Raw genomic sequence first — 22,724 nt, forward strand, 5'->3', positions numbered from 1 at the left:
CAGGAGCAATATGTAGTGCCACTGTTGCCATCTGTACTATATATGTTGCGACTGTCTTATGTTCAAGTGCAATACATGCCACAATTCCACCAGTTTGTGATCAACAGGTTGCACAAGCTCTTGCCCTATGGGGTTTTCACATTATAATTATTCTATATGCTATATGTTTTGAACATGTGGACATCAAAGCTGGTTTGGATAAGGGGTCTCTCTCTCTCCTTTGAGATCCTCTAGTGGAAGAGGGACGTTTGTGTCTACCTCTCAGGCTGCCATCTTTTCCTGTACAGCATACTCTCGTTTAGTTTATGTTTACTGTTTTAACATCAAGCGTCCTCAGCATTCAAGGCTTTTTTTTTTGATAATCAACTTTATTTGGTTTTTAAAACAACGTACAGAATTAATTGGGTGCAGCTCGGTCAAATCACACAGCAAATTATTACAGACGAATCGCGTAGATCGGGTCTTCCAATTCCAGTCCATATCTGGGTTCACAGGGGCAAAAGGAAAAGAGGCATAGATCATACAGTACAGCTTCGATCATGGTGGTACCAGATTTAACCATTTCCCCCAAATCTTATGGAACAGTTCCGTTGCCCCCCTGGCTTCAAACAGGACCTCTTCCTGGGTCCCGCACCAATCAACCCCCCTCCTCCACCCCCCCACTGCAGGCGGCACAGGATGCGACCAGTGCCTTGCTATGTCCCTTTTGGCTACTGCCAGCGCAGTCCCCAGGAGGCGCTTGTCCGCCCCGGAACCATCCAGACCATCCAAGACCCCCAATAGCAGCCTTATTGGCTCGTGAGGAACCTCCTACCCCAAGGCTCGCGTGAGCTCCAGCTCCCCTCCCCTCCAAAACTGTGCCAGCCTAGGGCAGAGCCACACCACATGATAAAAATCCGCTGGTGCGAAACCACACCATGGGCATTCCGGAGTGGGTCGCAAGCGGGCGCGAAAAAGGCAGTCGGGGGAGAGGTAGGCCGCATGGAGATAGTAAATCTGGACCAGACGGAGTTTGGCTGAGGTGGTCAGGGTTCTGGGCGCCATAAGGGCATACCTCCAGTCCGCTTCTTCTAGGGACCCCACCCATCCCTCCCAACGAGTGCGCAGCGTGTCCAGGGACGCAGAGCCATTATTGACTAGGGAGCGGTAGATGCGGGATACCCCTTCCCAGGTTCCCCATCATCACCTGGGCCTCTAGCGGACTGAATTCCGGGAGGGGGACTGGGAGTGGGAGATGGGTCTGGAGCGTGTGGCGCAGTTGCAGGTACCTAAAGTGTTGGGTGTGGGAGAGGGCATGGCTCCGCTGTAGGTCCGCGAAGGCCCGGATGTGGTCCCCAACCCAGACATCCCCCAGGACCGAAACGCCCACTAGATCCCACCGACGGAAGCCATCCAAGGCCGCCACTTCCGGAGCCAGGTGCCATGCCACAGTGGCGTTTGTCTAGTGAGCTTATGGTCCCAGTCCGTGTAGCGCAGAGCAGCCCGCCAAGCCGTGAAGACCGATCTAGTGGTGGATGCCATAGATTGCGGCACAGGGCTGCCATACAAGAGGGCCTGGATTTGGGGAAAATCCGTCTCCTCGAGCTCCACCCGGTAAGCTGGGTCGGACCAGCCGCCCGCATACCAGTCATGAACAACGAGGAGCTTAGAGGCAATGTAATAGAGGAAGAGATGAGTCACCCCCAGTCCCCCATCATAGGGGGGGATGCGGCTGCGTGCCAAAGACATGCGCGGGCGACCGTTCCCCCACAGAAATCGGGTCAGGTGTCCATCAAGCTCGCGGAACCAGGCGCGGGGAATGGGGATGGAAGTGTTCTGTAGGACATGGAGAAAGCGCGGGAGGACCATCATTTTAAACAGTGCACTTCTCCCTAGGGGATTAAGTGGGAGCGTCTGCCATCTTTTAAGATCGGCCTTCGTTCGGGCAACCAAAGGGGCGATATTCAGTGCCCACTCAAGCTCCGGCAACAGGGTCATCCATATCCCGAGGTATTTGACTGAGTGGTGCCGTAGAGGGATGTCTGACTGCCAGTCAAAACAGTCTATCGACGGGTGCAGTGGGACCAGTGTGGATTTGGCGGCGTTAAGTCGGAGGCCAGAGACACTACGGAAGGCAGCGAGGGAAAGCAGGCTCCTGGGGCCCGAGGTCGCTGGATCCGCCAGGTACAGAACCACGTCATCAGCATAGAGGGCAATTTTATCGATGTGGCTCTCATTCCATGCCCACCCAGGGGCTCCATCGAAAGCGCGAACAAAAAGGGCGAAAGAGGACACCCCTGGCGCGTGCCTCTGCAAATTGGAAAGGCATCGGAGAGCACCCCATTCACCAGCACCCGGGCCCGGGGACTGGCGTAGAGAACTCCGACAAAACGGAGGAAGATAGGAACAAAGCCCATCTCCGCCAGGACATCCTGTAGGTAGTCCCAGCTCACCGTGTCGAAGGCCTTTTCGGAGTCCAGGAAAAGGAGGGCCAGGTAGGGGGAAAGTCTAGCGCGGTGAGCCAAAGCCAAGTGGAGGCGCCTGATGCAGTGACGGGTGCCTCTAGCGGGCATGAAGCCACACTGGTCAGGATGGACCAGGTCTGACAAAAGAGGTTTAAGCCTCTGGGCTAGTATGGTGGCATAAAGTTTGATCTCCGAATTGATAAGGGAGATCGGGCGCTAGTCCGTGCAGGCCGTGGAGGGCGGATGGCTCTTGGGAATGACCACTATTGGGGCCAGGTCGGATTCGGAGGGAAAGGAGCCAGTATCGGCCGCATGGTGAAAAAGGGCCAAGAGGTGAGGGGCAAGGGTGTCTCGGAAGGCGGCGTAGTATTCTTGCGGGAACCCGTCAGGGCCAGGCGTCTTGCCAGAATGCAGGAGGGGAATGGCCTCAAGCACCTCCTCCAAAGTGAAGGAGCGATCCAAGGCCTCCCTGTGTCTCCAGTGTCAGAGAGGGCAGCCGGGCACCCGTCTCCTCCAGCAGGGCGGCCAGAGAGGCCTCGGCCGGTTGCCTTGCACAGAGGGTCGTGTAGAAGCGTGCAAAGACGCCTGCTATGGCCTTCGAAGTCGCCCGCAGGGAGCCGTCCTGCGCCCGGACCTCTGGGACGCCAAGGCTTTTTGAAACTGCTGCTTTGGGGCTTCGTGACCATCTTTATAGGTTAGGTAAATGCTAAATGGCATCAACTACCATGAGGGTCAATATTACCAAGAGCTGGATTGCAGGTCTATTTTGTCTCATTCCCTTGAAATTCTACCTCTATATATCAGATCTGCTCAGAAGTAGAATTTATTTGTGTGGTTTACAGGATGTCTTTTGAGGGCGACAGTTTACAGGGGTAATTTTTTGGAGCTGCTTCGAGGCAATAACTCTAATAACCCAATCTAAATAATGGACTGACATGATGCAATATTTTCCCTGGTTGGCACCTTTTGCAGAAGGAGCTGCTTTCTGGATTATCAGATGAGCTTAGTGGCGGCATCCCATTAGTCATCAGATACCATCGTCAGATTACTCTCTTCCCACAAGGCTTTACTTGCCAAATCATCTTTGGAGCCGTATGGATTTCAGGAATAAACGAATAGCAAACTTAGGCACATTCTGGAGAGTGAGTGGTAATATAGCATCTGCCCCCATTTATTGTTCTTCCCTTTCCACTACTCTTAGGCTGAAGCACAAGTCCTCCTCATTTGCAATGGAAAAGCTGACCTAAGCACTGGCTGGAGAGCCTAGTGCCAGTCTTACCCTAAAGTCCAAGCCTGGCCAATCAGGAGGTCTTCACATTGTAAACATTTAGGGGACACTCCGATCCTGTGGGAGCAAGGGTGGGTGGGGCGAAGGCCAGCTGGATCACCTGCTGTTCAAATCATGCAGCGCTGCTGTCCCATGATCCCATCAACCCATCCGACTAGGTCAGTTTAGAGAGGCTCCGATGAACTGTCTCCATTCAAGAGGCTATCTCCAAAGGAATGGAGACCTCGAGCAGGGAGAGGTAGCTTTCACTATGGCAGAGGACCTGTGGCCAGATGAACAGAGTTGTTGGGTAAACGCCTCACACCCAATAAAGAAAAGTGTTTTTGAGGAAGAAGGCCGGAAAAGACTACATACAGACTACAATGTCTGAAGTGGACACTGGCAGCCTCAATGGATATCATCTTATAGTACAAACACAGGGAGTCCAGTTGAAGGAGAGAAACGCACATTCCTTATGCAAGTCCCAGTCAAGAGGGTAAAGAACCCCAGTTATGGATGACAACAGACTTTAAACGGAGGAGATGGTAAGCTAGCCCTTCACAGAGATGCGTAACTGTAGGTCATATTGCCACAACTGTCAGTCTTTTGTAGCTTGGGTTGAGATGGAAAGCAGCACCTTTCCCCAGGAGGGCTGCACCTTGTCTGCACTCTGAACATAAGAACCCAGTACGGTTGTTTTAGAATGGTAAAACCAGAGTACCTCCAGTGAACGTTCGTGAATATCAAGCTATTTGGAGGAAAAAGGCATACAGCCACACAGAATAAAAACAGATAACGGCAGGCCAGTCCAGATTCACAAACCCCTTATGAGTACTTTTGCCAAAACACCATCAGCTTTAAACACATGCTGCAAACCAAAAGCTTACCAAAGATGTATCCAACCCAGATTTAAAATGTTAGAGAATCGGCGGCAGTCTTCGCTGACTGCAGTGCCAATGTATCTTCAACTGGAGTTCTCACCGACAACAAATATGTTTCCAAGTGCCATAAAGGCCGTGCTTTTTTGAGGCTAGAGTCCCCTGTGCTATATAATATATCTGGTAATAAAATATGAGGGTAGCAGAGTGAGGTTTCGATTGGAGGGCTGTGCCTTAAGCCCCAACCATAGGAGGATTGTTATCCATTAACAGTTCTATATGCACAAAAAATAAATAATGGAGAACTTTAAATTGTCCGCACTTTCATGTTAATCCAATTCCTTCTTCTCTCTGCATTTACACCTATTTTTTTCAGATCTTCCCCTGACTCTTCTACATCTCTTTAGTTTGTCTTCTGAAAAACACCTTTGAGCCCTTTACCAAATGCAAAAGGCACTTGCATTAACAATAAATTTGCTGCGTTTGCATGTACAATAAAGTGATGTCATGCCCCCTAGGTGTTAAATGATCGCACATGCCTAGACCAGAATGAGGCACCTAAGGAGACATTAGCCGGGGTAGGTTCCAGCCCAGGTATCCAAGCTTGGCCCTTCTACAGAAATATTGGTAGCACAGACTTGTGAAGTGAATGATCATTGTTTGCACAATTTCTGAAAGTGGATCATTACCTGACGAGGGGGTTGGCTGGGACGGCCCCCGGTATGAGTGGCCGCTCCCGGTCCTTCTCCGGACGTAAGCGTTTTCCTTGTGGTGGAGGCGAGGCTAGGAGTGGAGGAACAGTCGGGGGTGGACGGCGCAGAGGCTTCACTGGGACTGGTAGCAGAGGTCACAGAGCTGCAGCGAGATCTGTTGGAGTAGCTGTTCTTTGGATGGGACACTGGAAAAGAAACCGCAGCTGACTCAATGCAGAGAAAAAGGGTGAAACCAGAAATCAATACTTTCACGACCCTCAGGAGTATTGCACTGTACTGAAAACTACATCTGTGCAGCTTTTTCCTAACTCTTGGATGGTTTTATAGTGCTATTCAGTCTTGTGATGGGTTGGTGGATGTCCCAAGCTAGAAGTGAGAGGATTCTAGGCAATCCTACCACCCCAGTTCCCTGTAAGTGCCACAGTCCTCACTAGATCCGAGGCCCAGGACCATCCATGTGCCGCAGAGGCACTGGGGCTGATGGCAGAGGTGTACTGAAAGAGTTTAATGTGTAAGCTAGTACTGTGCTGACTGGCTTGAGTGGGTGCGCCAGCGCTGACATAGCAGCAGGCCAGAAAGGATGTACACTGCGAGAGCTATTGAGAAGATAAAGTGCTGAAACAGTTGATCCAAAAGGAAAGATCAACACTTTTAAAACTATTTCAAGGGGAAGTACACAGACTAGGAAGAAACATGCGTTCTCCTTACTGAGCTGCCCTCACAACCAAAGCTCAACTATGGTGTAAACTGCAAGAAGCTACTGGCCTCTAGAAAGGGCACAGAAAGCAGTCATTGATAAAGAATACCTGTCTCCCCAGGGAAGAAATAAGCACGCGCCCTCTGAAAGACTGGTACACGTGCATACTTCTCTGGGTCAAGTAATCATTTAGAGGCATTCTGCAACTTTGCAATACAGCGTGCGAAATCAATGTTTTAGCATATTTCCTTTTTATTTCCATCAGAAAAAAAATCTGCAAAATGTGGGTATCAAGGTGGAATCTTTTTCGGTGCAACACTGTTCAGTAGTCAATGAAGACACACTTAATACAGTACAACTCGTCACCTGAAGTGAGCTAATTTTAACCCTTAGGGTCTTGAGATACTACCAAGAGGCATGCAAGGAAAGACCTGTGTGAACCCTCTCTGGGTGTTCAGGTAGACAAATACAATGTATAATTTGATGAGCGTGTCTTCAAGCGCCAATTCATCAATTTCACTGCCAAATATTTCATAATTGTGATGAGGGTTGTTCGATGAAGGAAGTGATTGCTGTGTATTTGCCTCTGTTGGAAGTTCAAAGGAATCAACGTGTCATGGCAAACAGATGGCTGCTATCTGAAGTGGCATTCTTACTGTCTGGAACTGGCATTGGTTGTCGCAGGCGACAGGATGCACTTGGGCCACTGGCGGCTATTGAACGTTTGCTATGCACGTTTTTTTCCGAGCAGGACCCCAAATTTCTTACCTTGACCAAAAAGGTTAATGCTGCTCTTTAGAGGATCCAGATCACAGGTGAACCGTGCCGACCGCCCAAGGTCTTCATCATACTTCCGCTCACTGACAAAATGCTGTATAGGAGAGGTAGAAGCAATGTTAAAATAATAATGGTGGCAGAGGAACAAATGACTTCACGAGCACGGCAGGGGGCAAGCAGACAGAGGGATGGAAAACTGCAGTCATAGGAGAGGTCAGAGATCACCCAGACAATTTAGGGTTGACATTCTTAGCAGAGAAGACATTACAACTTTAGCTTTGGCGGTATTAGAGGATTGGAACAATGTTCACCCTAAAGAGAGAGTGATGGCACAAGATTGAAGTATCCAGGATGCTTGTATTGCGGTCCAGGGAGCATCTGGCTTGGTAGATCGAGCTGGACTGTTCCTATGAGGTGCAGGTTCAAGGCTGATATGCATATGGCTGGGTCAAAACTGGGGTGGTATGATGAGCAAAAGAAGGATGGGTTTAACCCAGATCTCTTGACTGGGGGTGAATGTTTGAAATGTTTCAGCACTCCATCCATCATCTTATTGTGTTTACAAGATTGAAGTATGGCACTGAGGAGGGAGCATGAGATGAGGAGACACCTGGCCATAAGAGGATGGGCAGAGCAGGATTGGGAAGAGTGAGGCAAGATTGCAAGAGTCAGGAAAAGGAGTGAGAAGATGATGGGATAGGAGGAACGAGACAGAGTGGTGCAAGAGAAGATGTACACAAAAACTTTGGAAATTAGACTTTTTTTTGATGCACTCAAGTCAGCATGTAAGCACTACTGTGAGAGAGCTTCCTTTGACACCTTCCCTCAGACTGTGCCATCTGCGATGGGAAATGACACGGGTCCTACAGGAGGGTTACCTTGATATCAGCACGTAGCTCTGAAAGCTGCTCCTCAGTCATTCTCACTGCAACATCTGTCAGCTTTTTAAGGTCCTCTGCCTTCTTCTGACGGTTCTTTAAAATGTCCACTGTGGGAGAGAGCAAGAGTCGGAATCAGCACAAAGAGTATGACACCACCACAACAAGCACCGCAGAGACCACATCAGCAACAATAGCCAGGCAAAGGCAGCAACAGGCACAACAAATCTGGAGGGAGACTGCTGTCAAAGGCAAAACCAGCAGACTGAGCCTAGTCTGAATACAGAGAATTCAACAGGACCAGCAAGGAGACACCACTTTCGACAACTGTATGCAATGAAGAGAGAGACAGCGGGGGCAATAAAGGCGACCTGAACTGTCTGTCTACTGGGCCGACCGCACTAGCCACCAGGCTGCTTTTGCCTGACACTGGTAACCGCTTCACACCCATTAGAAGGCTGCGCTGCCAGGAGACGCAACAATAGCGCATGCATTTCTAGTACAGAAAATACAACTAACTGATGTCACTGAAAATAGGAACAAGCATTTGCAATGCAATAGGTCTTGCATCTATGAGAGTAAATGACAATAGCTTAAATGCGAGACCTATTGCATTGCAAATATTTTTTGTTGTTCACACGTGACCCATGCCACGCTTTCATATTAATAGAGGCCGTGCCCCTTTCTTTAGAAAAGCAGCATCTAAAGAAAGGGGCGCGGCCACCATTAAAGTGAAAGCGTGGTATGGGGCGCCTTTACAAATAAAAAGCATTTGTTTGTCAAGTTGACAAACAAATGTATTTTTTTTGTAAAAGCGCCCGATTCTGCGGTTTCACTTTCATAGTGCCCATGGACCTTTTTTTAGATGCAGCTCATCTAAAGAAAAGGGCACAGCCGCTATTAACCCCTTAAGTGCTGCCGTCGGCCAACGGTCGTCACGGGCACTACCTCCCCAGTGCTGCGTGCGACCGCTGGACGTCCAGTTCAGCACCGGATAATGGACAGCGCAGCACTGGGGAGGTTTGTTTACTAGCTCCCAAGTGGTTAACATGCAAGCGCAGCATGGGGCGCTTGTAAACAACAACAAAAATGTGAATAGATAGAAGAAAAAAAAACTCCCGCCGCAAATAAAAGAGACATGAATGCCACTGTGACGTGCCGTGCTATTAAAAAATAAAATAAACAAGCATTGGCATAGCCAATAGGTCTCGCCTTTGGGACCTTATAAGTGTTTACCCATGTAACACTTTATGTTGTTGCACCAAGGATATTGTGCTGCATATCTAAATAGTTATAAGGTCCCAAAGGCTAGACCTATTGGCTATGCCAATGCTTGTTATATTGTTGATTCTATGCGCCACATCTAAGGCACATAACATGTTGCTTATTAAAACTAAAATCGCTGAGTGCACTGCTTTTGCTGTTTACTTTGGTATATCACATCATGCAGGGCATGGCTTATGTTCTTTTATATCGTTTTATTGTTGCGCTCTGTTGCCTTTTGTTCCGATCTTGCACGCGCACTGTCCTCCCGCTGCCAGTCAAGCCTGCCACTTCTATTTCAATCAGGAGATCCTTGTGTATAAATTACTACAATAGCCTGATAATGCTAGTCCTAGCGAATCTTCCGGCCCTGCCTCCGGCTGCAACAGACTGGAAACACTTGGCAACGCCGAAGGTGAAGTTTAGACTGCACATATGCAAGGCAAAACCACCCCCCATGAAAGTCAGGGAGCTTATTAATGACGCTATACATTTTACAGTTTTATATCGTGTGAAGCAGACCCAAACATATCGGAGCACTGTACATGAGCACCAGTTTATTTGTAAGATTCGAGGTACAAAAGGAAGACAATCGTACCCAACTTTCGCCAGACATATCGTACAAAAAAAGGCAGACTGCCTATGAAACATTAGTGGATTGAAAACTATGCTTAACAAGCATTTTTACACCAGGAGTAAAAATAACAGAGATCGGGAGGACACAGGAGTAAAGACCACACAAACGACAGGAGCGGGGGCAGGAGTAAAGACAATATGGACAACGGACGGGTGCGGGCGTAAAGACAAACAAGTACGGTGCCGGACAGAGTGCATACACAGGCAGGAGGCAGGGGCAGGCAAGAGAAATTCGGAAACAACTTACCACATGCATGAAATTTCAGGGGCTCCGCTAGCAAGAGAGGCCATAAGGCAAGGAGGCACAGGCTCAATGCCAGGACAGACTGAGGCGAAGTCCTAAAACCATTCATTCTGACCAGACCCAAGATCAGAATCGAATCCGCTGACCTCATGCCTATGCCTTAGCTACCTCCTTAGACAGCCCATTTGGACAGGAAGAGCCTGATCCAGTTAGCTAGAGGGAAACATCAAGAGGCGAAGGTGGGCTGAGTGTGCTCAGGCTTAGGAGAGCGACGCATGCATATTTAATAGGAGGGTCGAAGATACATTAACCAGGGTTTTGCAAGGCCAGTCCCATCGCTTGCTGGAGCTGGCAGTTATGCCCTGGTTTAAGGTGGGCTTTGGTACCTTCTATTGAAGATATTGTAATGAAGCTGTAGAAAAAAGGAAGGCCTCAGGCTACAGGGTACTAACCACAATGGGTTAAGAGTTACTTCCCTTCGAGTAATGAGCTGAGGAAGATGACATCTTTTGAACAGACTTACATGAGCACAGGTCATAGGCATTAGCTGGAGTCCGACCTACTGGTTCTGATGACTGGTGCAAGCTTTACACAGCCAGGAGATGTGGTTGGGTGTTGCTGGCACATTTCTACAGACACTCCGGTGATCAGCTAACACCATAATGCTTCTCACACACAAGGCAGACAAACAGATGGTGGGACATTTTTTCTCAACAAGGAGAAACACGAGAGACGGCCTGCGGCCGTCAAAGTGAAAGTACGGCCGGCGGAGGAGAAATGCGACACGGCGGGCAGGGGAGGGGGCGGAGCGGGGAGAGCGGCATGAGGGTGTGAAGCAGCAGGGGCCTGAGACGAGGCCGCCTTGCCTTTGATGTGGTAATGCGAGGCAAGCGGCTGGTGGCATTGTGCACGCGCTTTCACGTGCACTGGAAGAAATCGCCTGGGAATCGCCTGATCTCGGTAAGCTGTGTTTAAGCCACAATATATCGAGCTCCCGCTCAATGCGCATGCGCATTGAGATAGGTCGCTCGACCTAAAAACAAAAAACAAAAACAAGCCTTAGGACTGCAACAGCAGGCAGGTGAAAACAATTTAACAAAATGGTGCTCAGAGGCTGTAATTAAAGCCTATCGAGTAACAACACACTTAAGAGGGACAGTCCTTATGGGAGGTTACTAGGTGAGCCAAGACGGTACTAAGGAGGGACCACTAAGCCTACTGACCAATCAAAAGCCCCAGTTTAGAAAAGACAATGACACAAGCCAATGAAAAATATGGGCGGAGAGTGGGCGGAGCTTCAAGACCATACCTGAAAACAGCATGCCTCACAGAGCAGCACATGCACTGCCCAGGCTCGACCAAAAAAAAACATTACAAACTATTCAAGGGCGATGCTGGCAATGCCAAGAGAACTGAGTGGGTACAGATGGCAGAAGATCTACAATACTGCAGGTAGCACATTGGCCATGAAAGAAAATTACTGATAACCAGTTGTGGAATTCTGATGAGAGGAAATTGTAGTAAAGGGAGGGATCTGTCTCAGTTGAGTGAAACATCTGAAGGCCAGACTGGAGGGTGATCAAGTAGGTTACTGCTCGACAGTTTGAGAGCGAGCTTGTAAAAGCTCAGATGTTTAGGGATTTTTAAAGGCAATGCAAGAGAGAACAAGTCAGTGAATTTCAAACATCAAAGGACAATATCAGTAATCAGAGAGGATAAAAATTCAATAGAGGAAAATAAGATCAACTGAGGAGGTAAATGAAGGGCGCCAGAGATCCTGGCTGCAAGATGGCCGACACCTAGTGAGGCTCTACTGATCAGGAGGAGAATATGACAGGAATCCAAGCTAATACCCAGTAAGACTGTCCTTCGCATAGCAGAAAGAGATCCAGGTGGCGGCAAAGAGTTTTTTTGCTGTTGCTGGAGGGTGAGTTGGTGGCGATTGGTCGTGAATCCGATCTGAGGCCTACTTGCATAAAAAAAAACTCTGAGGAGTCCAGGAGACGAGCTCCTGACCTGGAGGAGATTGCTGGGCGGCACGCCAAGATAAAGGGGGCAGACTGAGTTGGCAGCTGTGACAGAGCACGTCTGGTATCGAGGGTCAAGCAAGGAAGCGAAGCAGGCATGCTGGCGGCTGGAGCTGAGGCCCTGCCCGGGATAAGAACCTGCAGTGAGTGGACGGTGCAGAGCAGCCTAAACTTTGATTGCAGGTTTCCCAGAGGAGATGTGATAACACCAGTGGTCTGCACCAAGCCCCCCCAAACCCCCTTGTGTCTACCGCAGCTTCTACTTTGTGGTATGACGGCAGGCAAGCTCTGAATGCTTGGGTCTGTCGCTCTGTGCTGGAATCCTGACGATAGGACAGTACTGTGGAATCGCCCTGATTGCAAGCAGGTGGGCTCTCCTTGGACTTGTGGGGCTGTACTATTGGACTGGCACGCTGAGTTCCCAACCTATTAAGTAACCTTGAGAGTTGGACATTCAGACCAGGGAGGCCTGGCTCGTGCCCCCGCATTGTGCTGGGGTGAGGCGGGACCCACCAGCATTGCAAACTATGCTTGCAATGTTTTAAGTCAGGTTGGCGACCCGACTGTTACCTTAGTGGTCTGGTTTGGTCGCACACTAGCTTCCAGCTATGATGCAAAACACAATCGGAGCCATGCTAAGCTACCCTTTGAGGCAAAAAGGCCTTCGAGATCTATCAGCACTGATGCTAGCAGAGGACCCTCATCAGAACGGCTTTCTGGGGAATCCAGCTCTCACTTGGATGTTAAATCTTTGCCAACAGATATGAAACAGTCTATGCACAGTCGATTCTAAAATTGATGACCTGACCAATAGACTAGACTGGATGAGCAACAATATAGATAAATATGATGACCAAGTGTACCATCTGGAAAGTAGACTATCTGACAGTGAAGATTACGCTACAGTGAGCAATGAACAGCTTTTGAGGAAGAAGAACGTTTTGGAAATTATCAAAGCTAAAAATGAAGACCAGGAGGCAAGCTCCAGAAGGAACGATACACTTCTGTTGGAATTGCTGGAATCCACATCTATGGAAAATATCGAGAGCTAAGTAGAATCAACCCTGAAATCACTCTTTGGTGAGCAGCTTTCTGGTATGTTCTCGACTGAGCGCTCTAACTGATCCCTGAGCCCACAATCTCAATCGGAGGGTCAGGAGAGCCCAAACATTTCCAAGGTACTGCATTATAGGGATTGGGCCACAGTTATTAGGGCTGCATGGGAAAGAGGGTATTTGCAATACCGGGGAAGAAAGATTTTTATCTACCCGGGCATTATCCTTGCTGTCCAGGCTGTATGATGGTCGTACACCCTCATTTACCCGGCTAGACTTTGTGTGACTGCAAATCAGAAAAGTTGATTATTTCACGGATCCCAAGTTGGTGACCAAATTTGGCCACACATTTGCTGCTAACGACGTGAAGCATAGAGGAGAAGCTAGTGAAGGTTCTGGAGACCAGGCAGTCATAATGACGGAGCCTCTCACGGAATTTTCTGATACCCTGGCAGACTCTTGACACCTGCTGCTCCCAGATTGCAGACAACAAATATGTATTGAAGTGGATTGGTGAACGCTCTTCTGGAGAGGGAGGATTCTCTTTTTACTTTATTTTACCACATGTTCTTCTTGGGTTTGATTGATTGATTTCCACTTGCCACCCATCCTCCTGTTGAGATGGGTAGTTTGCCCAGCTCTCTGTCCTACCATGGAATTGGTCCGATTGGTTTTCAGCAGTCCCAAGGACCACAAGGGCAATGCTTTTGGATTTGGCCTGGGGGGAATTTCTTCAACGGTCTGAGGGTGGTGAAGTGGGAGAGGTAGGTTCTTTCCTCATCTCTACTGTGAACATGACTTATTATGTTAAGAACCCTAAGACAAATCTTGGGCCAATATTGCATGTGTATTTCAGGTTTGGCAGACTGACAAGGATCAAAGTAAATTGGTCCAGGTCAGTTATATTCCCCCCGACGCCAGCCAAGCCTTCATCTGCAATTGAATACCCACTGGCATGGGCGGGACATACTGTGAAATAGCTGAGGATATGGATCAGCAGGGATCTCGACACGCTTTGGAGGTAGAACAATGGTACAGATGTAGCTTGGTTGGAAGAGTGGGCCCCTGTGTGGGCAAAGCTGCCACTGTCTCCTGCAAGAGAATTGTGATCGCCTGGATGGTAATTCTGCCCAAATTCCTTTCCTAGTTGTTAACATTGCTATCCCACTGACAAAAGCGTTTTTAACCGCATTAAATCCCTACTGGTTGATCGGACATGGGCAGGGTAGCAGCTGAGGCTGGTATGGGAGATACTGACTTTAGTGTATGCTCAGGGCGGATTGTGCCCTTTTGACAATGAGCTATATTATTACTGTGTGCAGGCTACGTTTGTTCATCAGTGGTTTTAGTCAACATTATATCAGTCACACCTTGCGATTGAAGCTGATAACACCAAACCCAGCCCAATAGTCAGTGCAATTCATGCATTCTGCGGTGCCAACTAGAAGAGAGATTGATAGTGTGAAAAGTGCTGTGTGGGTATGAAACTGGTTGAGACACTGAGCTAAGCGGACCTGCCTTTATCCGAGCGGATTGCAGTTGGCTCAGAACCCTACCCTGTCTGTCACAGTGGATGGACAGGTCAGAATCAGCTGAAAAGATTGGGGCTGTTGTTAGGAATCTCTTACCCAAGAGGGAAATGTCATTGCTTTACAGGCCATTAAAAATGTTACGGTCAGCATATTACTAGACATTTTGCTTTATGTCAGATTGCGTAGCACCTACAAGGAAGTGCATAGCACTTTTCCAAAGAAGCTCCCAAATTTAGAGGCACTGAGCTGTGTGGTGGCCTCCCCTCCTGAGGCGTTGATCACTCGTCTCTACACAACTATGCAACAGAAATCCCTTGTTGTCACATCAAAAGCGAGATTTGAGTGTTAAACTGATCTCAGAATTGACCTAACTGATGAGCAGTGGAAGTGCTGCCTTGAGCAGCCGGACACCTTGTCGCCCAATTAAAGACTGCGACTAAAACATGTCAAATATATGCACAACATATTTCTCACCCACACTAAACTACATAAAATTGGATTAGCACAGGATTCCTGCTGCACACACTGTGGAGAAGCAGATCCAGACTTTCTGCATTTAGCTTGAGGGTGCCATGAGGTAGCCATTTTCTGGGCTGCTGAGTACAAATGTATTAAAGAGGTTGGGGGGCAATGAAGGACAGAGGAGTCCTCTGGTGACCTTACTGGGGTACATCAAGGATGTATCTGCTAGTACCGGCAAGCTTAGTGCCATGATATTCCTCCTGGCCAAAAGAAGGGTGGCAATGCACTGGAGAAGAGGGCGGTCCTCCTATGTTGAATGCTGGCTGAACGACGTTTCATATTGCAGGGAATAGCTGAAGAAATATTGGACCATGATGCCAGTCAATGGGGCCTGTTTGGCATGTATTGAATTTCAGCATTACAACAGAACTGATCGTTGTATAATGCTATACTATGTGGTGTGAACAGATGAAGGATGGCGAGGTGTGAGTGCACATGGGGCACAGTGCTGAGGTGGTTGTGGGGGAAGGTGTCAGCCAGACCCCTGCTCTGACACCTGCAGAGATGGCAGACCTGGCAAGGCTCCCAATCCCTCTTAGTAATACCTAGGATAATTGTGCTGTGTGAGAATATGGGGTTTATGTCGCTGTTGGCATGCTTGCTATTAACTTATTACTGTAATGGACTGGATGGAAGATGTCAAAAGAGAGCCTCTGTTGTGGCTTGCAATTTACTCTGTTTCTTTTATTTTGTTAACATCAAACTAAATGTTAATAAAAGAAAAACAAGCATTGGCATAGCCAATAGGTCGTGCCTTTGGGACCTTATAAGTGTTTAGCTATGCAGGAAATTATCCTGGATGGTGTGCAACCAGGAATTTTTGAGCTATACAACAAATAAACACAATGATGGACACATTCATACAAGTGCGCTCAATAGACAATTTCATGTTCTGTGCTGCAATATGTTTATGGTGTATTGGTTGTAAAGAAAAGGAAAAGAAAGCAGAGCTTAGAGTTGACGAACAACCTGTTGACAAGCAGTGGTTTGTGTTTGGTAAAGGAGGGAGGGAGTTTTAAGTAGGGGTGGAAGAGTGGATTTACTCGTGGGGAGTCTTGTTGGCGTTAGAGTGTGTGACGTTCTAATAATTGCAATCTAATTTTGGCAGTTTGGCAGTGTTGTTTTGCGGTTGGATTTGGGACGGAGCTGCAGTGTTGTATTTTAGATTTTGGCTATGACGCAGTGATCGTAGTCAGCTGATGGCAATATTTTGTATTTGATGTGGAAGGGGGTAAAAATAGGGGCTGTGTGCCTTTCACTTGGGTTCATTGCAGGACAACGTGCCACAGCTTGTGGTGCTTTAGAAGTATGACGAAAGTACGCCCTAAAAAGTAAATAAAAAGGTAAGACTCTGGATAGAAAGACAGGTGACCGGAGAGCATGGGGGCTGGAAAAGACAGAGCCTGTATGAGTGCCAAGTGACTAGGTCAATAGTGGCAAGACAGGAAAACCAGAAATCGGGAACTCGGTCAGCAGTATCAATCACCCTACAGCTCTACTCGCCACTGAACTCTTGCTCTCCTTTCGCACCCATGTAGAAGGGCATATGCTAACACGGCCGAACACAAGCTGTCACTGGTTGGTTCATGACTAACTCCTCAGGTGATACACACCAACCAGGCTCTGTCCGCTCCAACAGGGCAAGCTGCACCCGCCCACTGGTGTAGGGTGGCTTAGACAGAAGCAAGTGTAGACTACATAGCCAATTGGCACTTTGGAATTCTGTGCGGAGTACTGGGATTGTCTAAAGTCCTTTCAGCGCTCCAATCGGAGGTAATCGTACGCTGTGGTATTACCGCCCACTCCCAGACGACTCTGAAGTGCTACAATTGCAGGAAAATGACATCAGTTTGAAGATCAATGACGGGTAGTAGACAAAATGTCTGGACGGTCTGCGTAAGTAGCGGCCAAGTACTCGCATCAATGTAGCTCTCCTGTAAAGCTGTCAAAACAAACTGGCCCAAGGCAATGTGTCATGTTTTGCTGCGATATATTTAGAATGGCAGGCAGGAGAAGTCTTTTCAAACAAGAGCGGCCACGCCGCCGCGATAGTGAAAGCAACCGCGCTAATTGGAAACATGATCCAGAACAAATGGCACCCTGCGGGCCACTGCTCGCTCCCACAAGCTGGGGGCCGTCGGAGTAAATATTTACTGAAAAAGGTGGGGCATGCACCCGCCTTTGGCCAATTACGTGCTTTCATTTTTTAAAGCCACACGCAAAGGCCAATACGATGTGTTGAAAATCTAAAGCCACATGCACAAGTTTACTGAAAGTCTGGAGTGATTCTAAGAGGCCCTCTCCTAGAGCAGTGCATGCGCGCTGCGCTAGGCTCGACTTAAAAAACGAAATCAGGGAAATTACTTACTAGCTTCTGCTTTTACTTTGTCCATCTCCGCCAGTAATGCAACTTCTCTGTCCATGAGGCTGAAATCAACAGGATAGAAAGATTCCAATGACATACAATAGCTTACAATAATTTTTTTATCTGTCAACTATTACACACTCAAGTTTTAAAGCAGGATCTTTAACAAGCATAGACGAGAACAAAACAACACAATACACACCTTGTAGGTCAAATCATCAAATACACCCTCATCAAGAGAAGTGAAATGTCACATCAATAACAGTACAAAAAGACAGTCTAGAAAATATTCCATTACATATTAGAAATCACGAGCATGACCAGTTAAAATGAGGGAAGACAGAGAAGACATGGTGGGGATGGGTAGCACCTGAGAAAATGGCAGTAGGAGGTTATCAGTCAGGAGTTTCTAACACAGACGCCACGTTTATGGATTCTACAATTCAACAGAATGCTTCAGATGCTATCAAATATCAACACATTATTATCTTTCTTATATGGGGCCATTTTCCAGCCCTAATGGAGAAATAGGACCCTGCAACCATACCTCAACAAAGGACTACTTGGCTGACTTAAACTTCTGCAAATTTTCTGATTTCCATACTTCTAGCACTTTAAACTGGTACAACCTTTTTGGCACAAAAACCAACTTCAATAACTTTTTCGTGCTGACTGATACTGGGCGTAAATCCATCTTTCATAGGAAAAGTTAACATTTTTCATTTGAGTTATGGGGTAGGGGGAGGAGAAGTCGATATTAGGCTAATGAAGGTAACAAAACACTCTTCCGGGTCGCAGCGTCACTTAGCACATGGTTTGTGGAATGATCCAAGTAAGCTGGGAAACATTTTTGTGAAAATCCAGCATGAGGATCCAGAAAGTCACTTTTTGGAACTTTGGGAAAATGTACTATGCAAGACAGTGTACTTTCTTTCTAAAAATGGCATCAAAAAAGGTTTGATTACCATCTTCCTAGACAGAGTTTAAATTTTTTTTAACGGTTTTTACAATTTTGTTAAGTGGTTCTCATTATTTCCTATTTTTGTGTGTTTTGCCTAGTTTCGGTTTGTAGGGAAAAGAGGTGCACAATCCACAGCTGAACTTGGAAAGAAGTAAAATTCTGAAAAGTAGACAAATTCGAAATTAAGCAAAGGGTCACTGGTGTAGATTGCGCCCAGTTATCCCAAAGAAACTACCCACTGAAATCAAAAACTAATGAAAGAAAGTAGAAAGAACCAGAAGTAGGAGACAATATTTTCATGCATATTTCTTTGTCCAAACACATGCAGTACCCAGAACCATCGCCCGAGCTTCAGCTTCCAATTATGTTTCAATGTGTACAGACGATGCAGCAATTCACAAGGTAACATCTTATGAATGAAAAATGAGTACTAAGGAAAAATAAACATTGTGGAGAAGGCGGTCCAAGAACTATGGATGTAAGAGAGACTGAGGCCCGGACGCCTGGAGCTACGGCAGGAGCTCCTAAGCGCTAAGGAGAGGGTAGCCGCCGAAGATGAATGGTTGAGGTGCTTTGATTACAAAAAATACGTGCAGACCTATGCAGAAAGGGATAGGACGGGCTCCTAATTGGCTTGGCTGGCCAAACCGACCTATAGGGGCATACCTATAGCAGAAATATAAGATCATGCTGGACCCCGCCCTCTATAGACAGTAAGAGATCAATGGGAGGTTCCTGGACTTTTATGCAGCCTTAAACAAGAGTGTGGAGGGACAGGGGTGAGGGAGATGGCGGACTTACCTTGCTCCGATCTCCCTCTCCACCCTGACAGAAGAAAATGCGTAGACGCTGGGGCAGATATTACCATACAAGAATGGTGGGTGGCCACTAAGGGGCTTGCAAAGGGTAATACTCCGGGAACGGATGTTTTCCCTGCAGAGTTTTATGCCTTCTACGTAAAGGAACTGTCCCGAGACTGGCGAAGATGTATGAGGTGGCCGGAGAAGAGGGCACTCTCCCCCATACCACGCGGGAAGCACTAGTAGTCCCCCTACTCAAACTGGGTACATCACCCCTGGACTGTACAGCTTACAGACGATTATCTATGCTTAAATTACTGAGCAAGCTCCTAGCAACGAGGCTTCTCCCATTATGACCGCCCTTGTCCACCCAGACTAGACAGGGTTAATTCTGGGCCGCAACACTGCCTGAAATAGGGACAATTGCTGTCCATAAAGGAGACGAGTGGGCACGGGGGAGGAGAGGGAGCTGTCTTCGCGATTGACATAGAAAAGGCCTTCAATAGCCTTTGGTGGGGGTTCTTATATGCGGTCATGGAACTTATGTAGATGGTCTGGGCTTCCTGTGATGGGTCAAGCTACTTTATACAGACTCCTTTGCTAGGGCTCGAACAGGCTGCACAATATCGGAGCAGTACGGGGTGGAGAGGGGGGACGCAACAGAGGAGCCCCCTCTCCCCCTTGCTGTTCGCCTTGGCCATGGAGCGACTGGCATGCCTTGCTCGGACAGGCAATAGATATTATGGCCTGCAGCTAGGGGGATATACCCATCACATTGCGCTGTATGCTGATGATTTATTATTGTTCCTGGACAATCTGGGAGGGGGATTGCAGGGCGCCAGAGAAAAGATGACTGAATTTGAGGCGCTATCTTGGCTTAAAGTAAATTTGCAGCAATCTCAGCTCTTCCCACTGATGGAGGGCAGGGACCAACCGGGCAGATTGGGCGATCTTGTGAGGGAGCCCTGCTGCCTAGGATACCTGGGAGTCAAAATCTACCACTCTCCTCCGGACCTACAGGAAGGAAACATAGGGGCTATTACGAGATCCCTAAAAGCCAGCATGACCTTTTGAGAGACTCTCCCCCTATCAGTTCCAGGTAGGGTAGTGCGCCTAAAATGGTGGCTCTCCTGTCACTCTGTACTTCTTCACGACACTGCCTAATATGGATAAAGTGAACACAGTTCTCCGAGCTAGACTCCCTTATGGTGTCCTGTATCTGTGGGAGGGGCGTCAGTGGGTGTCCTAGCGACACTGAAAAGCCCGTCGGGAAAAGGGAGTACTTGCAGTACCCAACTTTGAATCCATTTACCTTGCAGGACAACTATAGCGGGAAGACAGACACAGGGAAGGGAGATGGGGGCATTTGTCCCCAAACTTGACGTGCTATTGCGGATACTATCGAAAATTGGCGGGATGCTACAGGAGGGTTTAAGTGAGCTACAGATAATATGGCATAGCTGGGGAAGATGTCTCCAGAAGATACACAGCTGAGTCCCTTACTCGCCAGACCTCCCACTGACGATGGTATGCATTCTGCCGCACGGGGGCCAGTGGAGGGGCCTAGAGGACTGGATACAGGCAGGAGCGACTAAGCTGGGGGACCTGTACAGGGAGGGGGAGATTCTCCCGTTCTAAAAGTGTCAGGCAGACTGGGGCATCCCCAGGGCCACTTCTGTTCTACAGATCAATAACAGCGGCCATCAGACAACATTAGGGGAGGGGTCCCTCAGAACCTAAACAACACTCCACTTGTCGATATATAGGCACGGCAGGAGGGAGAATCAAGGCAGTCATATGCCTATGTAGAGCGATTGGCAAAGACTCCTTAAAGCCCCTGACAAAACTGAGCATCCCTATGGAAGATAAGGATTGGTAGAACACCTAAGCCAGGAACTTAAAGATCTTGAGAAATGCTCGATTCAAATTAATTAATTAATTAATTTTTATGTTCTCCATCGGGCATATCACACCCCGGAGCGCATCAACTGATACTTCCACAAGGAGGACGTTGGGTCACCAACAGATTCCAGGACCAGGCTCCTATCCTATCCAAATGGGGAATAACGAGGCGTTGCAAGGCACCCGGGGGGGGGGGCGGATTGCAGGGTGGAGAAAAGAAACAGAAACCAGGGTGAGATGCAAGAGTAGAGTGCTACTCAGGAATGCACATAAGGGGATAGGCGCAGTTGAAAGGGCCAGGGTCTGGGAAGAACTGGTAGATGGCATGAGAGACCAGGAGCCAGATTCAGGCTAATCTTCACCATTGATACAATCCCCACCGGGGAGCCCAGCACTCCAAGGTTGGGGTGGGGAGGGAGAATAGGGATGGGGGACCTAGATGCGTAAAAACAAACAAGAAAAAAGTGAGCATCCTGAAGTTATCAAAAGCAGTTGAAGCGAGGCAGAAGAGGGCCAAAGGATGGTCAGAGGCTTGTCATCACATGCAACTAAATCGTGGATGCGACATGTAGAGGGGAACAGGAGGGGGGGTTATTAAGGGGATGATTACTTTAGATATAAGCGAAAAGATTCATAATGTAACTTGTAGTAGTTATAGCCATAACGGATTGTTGAGAAGGACGATAATATATGTATATGTTTGACCACTCAATTGACAAAAATGCAATAAAATCTGGTTTAAAAAAACTGAAGGAAAAATATGCAATGTGCCCAAGAATCTGAAATCAGTATCATAGGTTATGCGCGGGGCTCTTGAATTTGGAATTGTCAATACATTCATGTGATCAGAGGGTGCTTTGCAAAATGTATTTTTCCATGAACACTGACTTACATTTGGAAGCCAAAGATGAAGACAAATCCAATAGATAATAACAAAATGTTCTACTGTTCTGTACTCGCACTTTTTTATCGATAAAAAAAAGTTGCTTACTTGTGGCTGTGGGCCTATTACCAGCGACAAGAAAGGCCTAAAAACGCATTATGGAAAAAGATTTTCAATTGAATTTCAATCTTTCTGGAGCTGCGGGTAGCAGCAATATTTGAGGGCAGGGTGGGATGTCAGCCAGGGAAACCTATCAACCCCCAGACTTTTTACCCCTTTGGTGCTAAGGCAACTCCAGCAATTTACTCTAATTTCCTTTGAAATGAATGGGCACTGCATGACGAGCTGACCTTGTCATTAGCATGGAAGTGGTTATCTAGGTACCCAGGTCAGTCCAGGGGGGTGTGGCTTGTATGGATCCAGCAACTTTTTCTTAGACAAGACATCCTACAAACATCAAACTTTGGCCAAAATGACATAATTTTTTCATGTTTCTAGAGCAAAAGTTTTGGACTCTGTGAGGATCGACAAAAGTCATACCATTCAGTATTCCCACTCTGCTCCCAATTAAAATGGCACCCCACTTGTGTGGGTGGGCCTGTCACCAATGGTAGGAAAGGCCCCTAAATGCATTGTGGAAACATCAATATTTTTCCACTGAACTTTAATCTTTCTGGAGAAGTGGGTAGCAGCAGTACTTGGGCACATGGTGGAGTGGCGCCCAGGGGAACCTGTCTGAAGTAGACCTTCTGAAAATTAGACACCCGGCCAGCCAAGGATGGTGTGTCTTTCGTGGATCCCACAGCTTGTTCTTATCCAGAACACCCAGTAAACATCAAACTTTGACTAAAATCACAACATTTTCTCATGTTTCTGTGAG

General features: G+C 47.7%; 1 protein-coding gene across 2 annotated transcripts in view; it reads right to left on the reverse strand.

Annotated features, from left to right (window-relative positions):
- The window catches only part of SPATS2 (spermatogenesis associated serine rich 2), a 335,634-nt gene that overhangs the window by 27,044 nt on the left and 285,866 nt on the right, over positions 1-22,724 (reverse strand). For both annotated transcript variants that reach the window (XM_078686466.1, XM_078686461.1), the window contains 4 exons: positions 17,302-17,360; positions 7,655-7,764; positions 6,768-6,870; positions 5,279-5,487 (listed from right to left, as the gene is read on the reverse strand). In XM_078686466.1, the coding sequence (XP_078542592.1) occupies positions 5,279-5,487; positions 6,768-6,870; positions 7,655-7,764; positions 17,302-17,360 (481 nt within the window). The remainder of the gene's footprint in view (positions 1-5,278; positions 5,488-6,767; positions 6,871-7,654; positions 7,765-17,301; positions 17,361-22,724) is intronic.

Source organism: Lissotriton helveticus, chromosome 1_1, assembly GCF_964261635.1.
Source record: "Lissotriton helveticus chromosome 1_1, aLisHel1.1, whole genome shotgun sequence".
Classification (NCBI taxonomy): domain Eukaryota; kingdom Metazoa; phylum Chordata; class Amphibia; order Caudata; family Salamandridae; genus Lissotriton; species Lissotriton helveticus.